Below are 10762 nucleotides of genomic sequence, written 5' to 3'. Positions count from 1 at the left end.
GCCCTGGTAAATTATAACTGGAGAGAGGAGATAGGTTTACAGAAAGGCGCTGCTGCATCTTGCTGCATCTCGCGGTAACTGGGGAGAGGAAGAGATGCCCTTGTATTTCTTTTTTTGTTTATTATGAAACGGGCACCAACATTGCGGAGCGAGGATGATTAACAGCTGTGGGAAGCGTTTGTAAATCGGCCTTGGGTGCATTTTTCAACAACAACACAAAGTTTCGATTTAAAGCTTTCGTGACTGCAGGGATTTATCTTCTTGGTTCTTTCGGTAAAGTCACGTAGAATGGAAATAATAAAATAATAAAATGAAACATAATAAAATAATTCTCACGACGTTTCGGCCACAACGCAAGTAGCCGTCCTACTTGCGTTGTGGCCGAAACGTTGTGAGAAGTATTTTATTATGTTTTATTTTATTATTTCCATTCTACGTTCTAGATTTGAAGCTTTCGTGACTGCAAGGATTCATATTCTTAGGTTTTTTCGGTAAAGTCACGTAGGTAAAACATAAAAATTAATAAAATAAAATGAAATAAAGATCACGACGTTTCGGAGGCAACACAAGTCTCCGTCATCAGGTGGGACCGTCACAGCCTACGTGACTTTACCGAAAAAACCTAAGCATATCCATTCTACGTGACTACAGAAAGAACCAAGAAAACAACACAAAGTGTTGGTCATCATGAGGCCAAGGTTCAGGTTCAATAAGCCGGTCTTGAGTAAGTGAAGTAGTGATATTAATATTATTGGTTTATATTGTTTTATTTTTATTGTTTTATTATTTCCCTTCTACGTGACTTTACCGAAAGAACCAAGAATATGAATCCCTGCAGTCACGAAAGCTTTAAATCGAAATTGAAGTAGTGATATTGAGGCACACTGCATGCAGCTCAATTAAGACTCTTAGGCATGTTTTTTTTTTGGAAACCACGAGGTAAGTGATACGTATTGTGGTTCATAATCTTAGGGGTTTTTTCGGTAAAGTCATGTAGGTAAAAAATAATAAAATAAAAATACATGAAAATAACTCAATTAAATCACGACGTTTCGGAGGCAACACAAGTCTCCGTCTTCAGGTGGGACCGTCACAGCTACATTTACTGTATCAAGCTTCAAATCTAGAACTTACTGTGGTCTTAGCCAGTTATCAAACCTGCCTTTGTGTAAAATGTGGTATCACAAACAACCTCCATGACCGACTTGATTTGGTGCGGCCTTCATCTCGCAGTGGATTGACAGAAAGGGCTGACATTTAAAAACAAATGTTTATTTAAAAAATGACACCGATTGCATGTTCACAGACGGATAGAATGTTTATTACAAAATAACTTCACATTATGAACAGTAACGCAAAGCATCATCACGCAACAGGTCACACGTATTTTACACTGTACATTTAGAAATGCAATGCTGTTAAATACACGAAGGCTACAGTTTGGTGCGGCGTGTGTCGTATGTACACGATTGTAACGCGATCGCCAGCCGGAAGAAAAAAAAATTAACAAAAAACCACCACATTTCTTTGGTAGAACAACACGACGTTGTTCGCAGAGCCGACGGGGAGAGCTTTTCGAATGCCCTGTCTACGTTGGGAGGGCGAGAGAGAGGGGGGGGGAGCCCACGTGCGTTTCCCATGCGAATGCGCGACAGGCAGCAACAGCATCGACGCACAAAACGCCGCGGGCCCAAAACGACACCGACGAACACCGTGAATGAGCAAGAGATGCCAGCACTTAAAACAGCGCCATACAGCAAGATCCTAAAGTGCTTGTGAACGTTCTCCCGTACGAGAGCATTGGATGCGCCACGTGTCGTGAACGGTCCGGGTATGCAGCTCCTAAGTGCCTTATATTTATGGGAATCGAATAAGTTAATGTTTTGGGGATTTAATAAAATGTAGGATGTTTGCGCTAATAGTCGCTCATATAATTCTATGCGATCTTATCATCATCATTATATATATTTCAAAAATGTACATATTTTTAAATTGGTGACGATATTTTAGTCACCCAGTAAAAGCCTGGAGACTTTTTCAGAATAGGTCTTAAACTTGGGCTGTTTGGCCAATTCCGATCGTATTGTTAATCAAACCGTGATTGGTGTTCGTACATATGCAACCACGTTGAGCATGAGTTTTATTTTCTAACAATACGGTATACAGTAGTACTCTTTGGCTCTTTCGGTAAAGTCACGTAGATAGAAAAATAATAAAAAAAATCACGACGTTTCCATCGCAACACAATCAATCGTCTTCAGGTGAAAAAGTACAGCAGAAGAACTGCTGAGGCAGGAGAAATATATGAAACGTCGTGATTTTTCATTATTTTTCTATCTCCGTGACTTTACCGAAAGACCCAAAGAGTATGAATTCCTGCAGTAACGAAAGCTTTAAGTCGAGATTTATAATACGGTATAGGTATTTTAGAGCCTAGGAAACATCCAACCAAACAAGACAAAATTTACTTGACATGACCATATTCAAAACGTGAATCCTCGTACTTAATATACTCTACATCAGCATCATGGGCAGGTCTTTGCTTTGGTCCGCATGGGCAGGTACACAAATGAGATGTTCTATCAATTACACAGTTGCTGACCCAATGCTACTGCTCGTTTCACCAAGTCGAGTCAGGGCTAATTGGCCAGCAGCATCTGGGAAGAAAACGCCGGGGGAGGGGGTGCAGTGGTTTGCAGGTGGACGCAACTAACTCTGGTGACGCAAGGTTCGATTCCCGCCCGTGACTAACATCAGTGGCGAGCAATATCTGAAGTTGTCCTTGGCCTCTATTCGCCAACCACCCCCACATTGATCAGCGTGGTGAAGTATGGTCAAACCACCCGCACGGCTGGCACGGTGTGCGTAAGCCTTAGTCGAGGACAAAGGGCTGTAAATCATTATTAGAATGCCACTGTCAGAACAGTTAACACAGTCTTATGGAAACACTTTGCAACTATACAGTGGTGGCTTTGGTGGTAGAGCATCACTGTGAAATCTAATGATTTGTATTGCTAAATACACTGCTTACAAACCCCAGGCGGTGAACTGTCTCTTAGAAACAAAATTATGAGGCCAGCTATGTTAAAAGTAAATATCTTTTAATTCTCACAGCCCGAACATTTGCTGAGACTGCGTGACAAGTGAGCTTAGTCTTCACCACCGAACACAAGATTTGTGTTCACGCGACACTATTAGCGCTTACAAAAATAGTGACGACGGACATTTGAACTCTTGACTCAAAACAAAAGGGCAAAATTTGGCTTCAGATTTCATTTCCCTATAAAGATAAACTAAACATTAGGTAAGTAAACAAACTTAACATTTGAAGAAATGCTACAGACTTTATCACCCGCTTAAGGATGCCAGTCTGCCTTTGAAATATGAAGCCACAGAACAAGTTCAGTGCATTTGCCAGAAACTGCGATTGAAGGATTTTCGTGGGTAGGGGCTGGGACTGGGATAACACAGAGGCACTGACACTAAAAGGGCCAATGTTTGCTCTTAAGACACGCTCGATAGCCCTGAAACCAGAATGCAAGCCTCTGTAACACTCAACACCAAATGCTCAGGTTTGCCCAAGCACCGTGCTAAAATGTATTCCTGGGCCAACAATCCGATATGATATATGGGCGGTGTTTCTGGACAGCGTGGCGTTTTTGAAAGAAAAATTTTCTGCACGCGTGTGCGTTCTCTACACCTGCACATACCAGCACTGGCTGTTGACAATGAGCTGAATGGATGGTTCAATGTGTTACGCTGGCTTCCTGTATGGTTTATAATTCAAGCATTTCTTAATGGCAGTTGACCATCAACACAGGGGCAAAGCGGCCAGCTTGCAAAACTCTTCCATTTACTGCGTACAAAGTTCATAAGCTCGGCCTACTATTCTAAAGTCCCTAGCTGCTGTCTGCTGTCAGTGAATACTCCGAAGGTGGTGAAGCATCGTCCAGAGCGACCGCGGCTGCACTGCGGTGACGGGTAAGCAACGCTCGTCTTAAGTGAACGAATGGTGCTCGTGTGCCTGTACAATGCAGCTGCTCGTCTCAAAGGGCCGTGACGCGGCGGACTGGACACTCTGGCCCGCTCGCAGTCGTGGAAACTACTGCCGAGAAACGTGGGTGGCTCGAATGCCAGGTAAGCTTCGGTCCTGATTGTTCTTTGCCCTGCTCAATGGTATCCCGGTATTGTTGACCTTTCCTTTCCTCGAGGTCATATGCTCTCTTGCCGTTAGCTTTGGTGAACAAGTGTGTTCGACGTGCCTCGCCTACGGAGCTCCATGTCATCGTCTAAAGTGCTCCTCTTTTTCCAGACAAATCCGATTTTTTTTCTCAGCTTATTAACTTCCATTGCTCAAAATAAGTGCCCTATCTCATACTCTTGTCAGAGGACTCCACCCCCGATGATTGTGAAATTTCCATTGCTCAACTGAAGGGGAAATTCTCCACTTGAGTCTGGGGTGTTTCCCAGCTTAGCCTATAAAGTGCTCCCACCCTTAGCAAACATTTCTGCCCCACCCAATTTCTGGCTAAATGCCAGAATCTACCCAGTTTTTTTAATGCATCTTCTTCTGTGCAACCAAATTAGCGTCACCGCTCACGTAAAAATAAACTGGCTCACCTACTTTTCCTGCTCTGCCCAGCCATAACAGTCGTTAAAACCGAATGTCTCTCCTCCGTGCCACACATCCAATACACGAGCTCACTGCTCAGTGTGTCCGCTCAGGTTCTCTCACCGTAGCGCCATTCCCCTCTCCACCACCCAACAATCCTACTGGAGATCTGTGAAAGAGAGCTTCATAGCTCTTCGGATTATTCCAGTACAAATGAAGATTCTGATTCCGATTCTGATCCACCTCCCACCGATCCACCTCCCATCACACCACCAAACCCTTCCTCAGAGTAATCCACAATCCCAAAGCCTCTACATCAGCACTTACACTGGCCACCTCTGGGCTACAAAATCCCGGACATGTCACGTGAAGAAGAATATCTCACAATTATGGAAATCCATTCTTTTGATTGGTGCGTTACTACGCAAGTCACACAAAACCTGGACTTTTACTGTCCCAGAATAGCCGACTGAAAAATATGAGGATCCTTGGAAACAGCCAGGATGGATGGCAACCCTATCCGCAGCACCACATCCTTCAATTACTTTGTGACTTTTCATGAAAGCCTCCGAAGTTTCAATCAAGTAAAAAAAACGAAACGACCACAGCATTGCACACCATGCACCGTCGGCGCTCAAGAGTCCACAGACGCGTCCAGCGAGCGGGGGCACGCGCCGGCGCTACACGGACTGGCGGCGCTTGCCGAACACGTTGTTGATGAGCTTGGCCATGGACTTGGAGCCGCTGTGCCTCCGGCGGTCGCGCGAGTACTCGAGCGTGGCGCGCAGCAGCCGCGCGAACATCGCCGACACCTCAGTGCTCTGCTCGGCGGCCGACAGCTCGCAGAACTGCGCGCGGCACTCGAGCGCGAAGAGGCGCGCCTCCTCCTCCTCGACCTCGCGAGCGTGGCACAGGTCCTGCTTGTTGCCCACGAGGCAGAGCATCGGGTGCGCGTCGCTGCTGGGGGGGGTTCGGGGGCGGCACAGACGCAGCGTGGCAGGGCGCGGGGCGCGCGTGAGCATGGCAGCGGTGAGCGCGTGGGCCCTCTCCCTTCGCACCGATTTGGGTGCGGAGAGTTATCGGGCACTTCGATGTCATCGGTCTCATCCGGGGGAAAGAGCCATCCCTGGGTCGCGCGCGTTTGGTGACCTCTCTCGTTAAAACTATTTGCCCGAAAGAAGTGAAACTTGACAGGATCGTACACCTCTATGGCACAAACATTCCTGCCAAACAGCATCAAAATGCATGAACCTTCGGTGTCATGGGCTGACCCTGCAATATTCGTATTTAGGGAGTCTCATGTGTACATTAAAGCAAGGTCGTTAATAAATTGCAAGTCCCGCTTCAGCCCCCTCTATATTTTTGTATAGCTGCCGAGATCTGTGATATTTGAATATGCAGAGGTCTTATTCTACGAATGGAATTACGTTACAGTCCAGACCAAAATGAGCACCAGCCCACGCTCATTTAATTTGAGCACAGAGGCACTTATGACTTCATCGCCCACTTAATCACAGAATACTACTCGCAAGCTTTAACAGAGGTTTGAGCAGCGCTTAATAAAACAAGAAAATCCGCCAAGCACGGACTCAAATATTATAAAATTTTACGCACTTCAGTGTTAAAACTATGCATTCTGTGCGTGTAATATACCGATTATACATTAGGCTTTTACTACTCAAGAGAGATGGAAAATCACAGTTTGGTCAAAACGCTGGAAGCAAGCCAGCGCCTGTAGGCACATTTATTAGGCTCTGGTCGAGTCTCAATCCAGCCAAACCATCCGAGTTACCTCTTGTACAGCTCCTGGTGGGATTCCTTGATGCGGTAGACCAGGGACTGGGCGGCCAGGAAGGAGGCCTTGTCGCTGATGTCGTACACGATCAGGAAGCCGTCCGCCCACTGCACCTGGTCGCCCAGGCCCGTGCGGCCTTCTCGCAGCTGCGGGCGGCAGAGATGGCGGCGGCGTCAGTATTTGAGCTAAAAAGCCTCGGGGTTAGCACCGTATTAAGACATGGCTCAGCTCAGGCTTGGCACTGGCTCAAGAAAGCGGGCTTAACGCCACGTTTAATTTGAGCCGGCTCCGAGCGTGGTCCCAGCAATGCTCAGAATTCCCATCCGAGCCTAAGCCAAGCTGCCCGTGTATCTTTGAAAGCAAATGAGCGGCTCACGCCCGAGCTGATCCGTGTTAAGAGGCCACGACTAAGAATGGGGCCCTCACAGTCGAGGGGACAGGTTATGTCAGTGGCAATAATGGGACCAGAAAGCACCACTAAAAGCTTTCCGTGGCACGCTTCCGTAGCGTTTTCTTTTTTAGAACAAAATCAAAACATTGAAGGAAAGTTACATTCATGAGTGTATCGGAAGCTTTCTCATACAAAAGACACAGCAAATAGTCTCCATTTAGCCACACACACACCGTCAACGCTCGTGTTTTTAGCAACCACCTATTGTCATTATGGCCAGCATGGCACATGGAGGCCACTAATGCGACTCCTGTTTCCCGAGTGACAATGTTGATATGGCGAACAGGGGGCTTGTTTCCTGGCCGAGTTGACCGTAGGCAGGGTGTTGACCTCCAAACAAGGTGTACTTATATTCATATTCTTGGTTCTTTCGGTAAAGTCACGTAGAAGGAGAATAATAAAATAATAAAAATAAAACGTAAGATAAAATAAAATAATAAATTTTATAAAATGAAATAAATAATTGTATATTATTATGTCTTATTTTTATTATTTTATTATTTCTCTTCTACGTGACTTTACCGAAAGAACCAAGAATATGAATCCATGCAGTCACGAAAGCTTTAAATCGAAATGTACTTATATTATCCAGAATCAGATTTCCAAAGACCTGGCATTACATATGAATTTCTGGAATTGTAGTAGAGTGCAGTAACCACATTGTCACAACTTCCACAAAGACTAAGATCCCCCGTACTGCCTACACAGGATGTATGGGCAAGTGTTGTTCGCGAGCACCTATTCAGGCTGACATGGCGCACGTGGAGATAGTATGGCAAGCATCACTCCTGGCCACCTTGGCTCCCCGCTGCCATTGTTTACACACAACAACACGTGCTAATTTAAGGCCGAGTAAGCCGAGAGGATCCCCAGACCAATTCAGAAAGGTTATCACCAATGTTGGTTATGAGCAGGAATCTAACTCGGGCCGCCTGCTTTGTAGCGCAGTGCACTAACAACTCCCACTACACTACGACTCCCACATATAATCACATGCACACACAGTGTTCTATACATGTAGGTAATAATGGCATTGCATTTGCTGTGGTAATGGTGCATAAAGTACAGCACTCACTAAGATTGGCACAAACACGTGTGGGTGGATCCAAGATCGTTGTAAAGCCGCACAGCAGAGGGAAGGAAATCGGCTCACTTTAATCGGGGGCCCACACACCTCATAAGTAAACACTGGCCTGCCCAAGAGCTTTTACTACTGCCGCCCCAATGCCCTGGCAGAGTTCCTGGTTTTGAGATCAACAAGTTGACCGATGGCTTGTTCGCTGCACTGATAATGTAATCTGAAAGCGGCAATAATGGAATACTGTGTGCTGCGATGAACGGCTGTTATTCAACACTGCCGATTTAACCAAGACGTCCAATTTAATTTGCATGGTACGTGCAGCTGCGAGCCATAACAAACGTGGCATTCAGGCTTGCTTTCGTTCGGTCAAAATGGGTTTGCATTTTCATTTTTATAAACCTGGCTCATATTTAAATCAATCCATTCACGTGTTGTCATTGTAATAGAAACGCACGATTTTTACGTAATATAACAAAATGCTATTGTTGTGTTTGTACAACAAAACTGATTTTTGTGAAAACATTGTGTTGTTGCTTTTTGTTCATTATTTTTTCGTAATAAAAAAACATCAAGAGATCATATCCACACGCATCGCGTCTTGATATCTCTTGAAAATTACACGCTCATCAAACTGCTCTAACACCAACTCACATTCCGATAATTCAACAGAATGTGACGGCACGTGACAGTTCTACTCATCCAGCCTCACATGACCCCCCCCCCCAAATCTATCCTCACGTTCATGAACTGGCCGACTGAAGCAGCAAAGTTTCCAGTGCCGAGATCGTGAACTCAAATCCCAGCCAGAGTCGCTCGCACTCGGCCCCACCGTCCCCTCTGCGGGTCGGCGAAATGAGAACCACCTGGGTGAGGCTCTGCCACGTGATGCCGAGTCAACAGTGGCCCGTCATGCAAATTGGCCCTGGCCGCCACCATAGATGGAGTTGGTTTTGCAGCCCCCGCAGCCGCTTGCTCGTGCCACTGCTGGTGGCAGGACCCTCCCCACTAGAGGGAGCTCTAGAAAGCCTCCTCTAAGAGCCTCGTTTGGCCGACTCTTACACGCCGTGTTGGCCAGGTATCGCACCCGAACTGACAAATTCGGCGCATTATTTATTTATTTGTATTGTTCAAGAACACAGCATACAAACACCCGTCAGGGGGAGGGAAACGCAGGTCAAGAACACATTTCGGGGCAAAACCCTCTCGCAAAGGGAACCTGCTGGAAGCACTTAGGCTTTTCACAACCCCGACGACTATCGTAGGGATGAGGATCGGGAGGAGCATATTTGCAGGGGAGGGAGTAACTCTCCGTGTACTTATTTATTCAGCTGGGTGGACAGCGATGGACTGGGGATTTAAGAAACTTGCCTCAGTATATCAACTGGCATGCCTGGAGATGAAAAAGGGTGCCACCGTTGCGAGATGTTAACTACCTCGCCTGGTATACAGGAGGTCGTGGGTTCCATCCCTTCCCTGACGCCTGTTATATGTTTGAAGTTTGGGTGTTCTCCCCGTGGCCGCGTGGATTGTTCTCCGGGTCCTCCGGTTTCAACAATTATCATATTTTTACTGGCAAATGAGGTTCCAATGGTGTAGTTCAGTTTAATTTAGAAACCGGTGTTCTCACAATAGCAACGTCCCCACCATAGGAATATGGAAATTCCAACACTATAAATACTTTAACAATGTACGATTATGAACTTACAATGTACCGTGTAACACATGAAATAGGACCATTGTACTTTGGTTCACCAGTGGGCTGGAACTTAAAAGAGGTTCCCCCTTCCCCAGCACGTTTATTTCCTCATACGATGCTTTCATCATCACAGTCAACTCGGGCGGAACCAGGAAAACAACGTACAGCAAAAAAAACAAGTAATATTAATAAAAAAACTTTTTTTTAACACGCTTTTATGAAATGTACTAGTAATGGAAAAACTCCACGACTCCAGGAGGTGGCCCTGAAGCTTGCCATAACGTGAGGGACCATGGTCAATTTCAGCCAACGTCAGTTGAGCGTGGACAATTAGACGCAAGCCGAAACAAACATGAAAAAAAAATGTTTAAAAATATATATTTTATTTTTTATGATAGAATATAGTATTGTCATCAGTAAGACATAAGTATACCAAGTTTGCGGTCGATACCACATTGGGAAGTGGGTTAAAATTGAGTTACAAGATTTGAGGATACAACAACAACAGACAGAATTGGTTAAATGAAAGCGTGTAAAAACGTGGAAATTAAATTTGCGCTGAAGGTATAATAAATAATAGCTAAAGATCCCCCGTATAGCCTTAACAGACTGTTGGGGCAAGTGCTGTTAACGAGCACCTATGAAGGCCGGCACAGCACACGAGGGGGGTACTGTGGCCAGCACCACGCCGGGCCGCCTTTGTCTCCCCCAGTGGCGATGTTTACCACACACCGCACCAGGTACTCATTTGAGGCTGAGTCGACCTAGGGGAGGAGGCCCAGGACCGGTTCAGATAATCGTCACCGGTGTGAGCGGGAATCGAACTCGTGTCGCTGGTTTCATAGAGCGGCGCGCAAACCGTCACACCACCGCTCCCCATGTAATAAATGAGCAAATATATATACACACACACACTCAAGTAAAATACACAAGGTCACAAAACGTTTGTTGACGTTCGTGCCGACGTGCGCTCGCGTCTCACCTGCGAGCACGGGTCAAAAATCTCCAGGTTCATCTGCCGCCCGTCCACAGACAGGCGTTTCCTGTACAGGGAGTCTGGAAGAACACACGAACAAAAAAACAAATTCAGACGCCACGGCGAGCCACGGTCGCAACGAAAGAAAACA

The 10762-nt window shown here is 46.0% G+C and overlaps 1 protein-coding gene across 2 annotated transcripts in view; it reads right to left on the bottom strand.

Moving 5' to 3' along the window:
* Window positions 1-1221: 1221 nt before the first annotated feature.
* RERGL (RERG like) overlaps window positions 1222-10762 on the bottom strand; it is a 28736-nt gene continuing 19195 nt past the window's right edge. The window contains exons 3-5 of one of the 2 annotated variants that reach the window (XM_078858926.1): window positions 10618-10691; window positions 6405-6553; window positions 1222-5572 (exon numbers count right to left, since the gene is read on the bottom strand). In XM_078858926.1, coding sequence (XP_078715052.1) covers window positions 5293-5572; window positions 6405-6553; window positions 10618-10691 — 503 coding nt within the window. In that variant the 3' untranslated portion in view covers window positions 1222-5292. The remainder of the gene's footprint in view (window positions 5573-6404; window positions 6554-10617; window positions 10692-10762) is intronic. The other variant, XM_078858928.1, reaches the window with a different exon arrangement.

The sequence above is a fragment of the Lampetra fluviatilis genome, chromosome 8 (assembly GCF_964198595.1).
Source record: "Lampetra fluviatilis chromosome 8, kcLamFluv1.1, whole genome shotgun sequence".
Taxonomy (NCBI): domain Eukaryota; kingdom Metazoa; phylum Chordata; class Hyperoartia; order Petromyzontiformes; family Petromyzontidae; genus Lampetra; species Lampetra fluviatilis.
The sequence above is the reverse complement of the archived record's forward strand: the minus strand, read 5'-3'. Positions and strand labels throughout refer to the sequence as shown.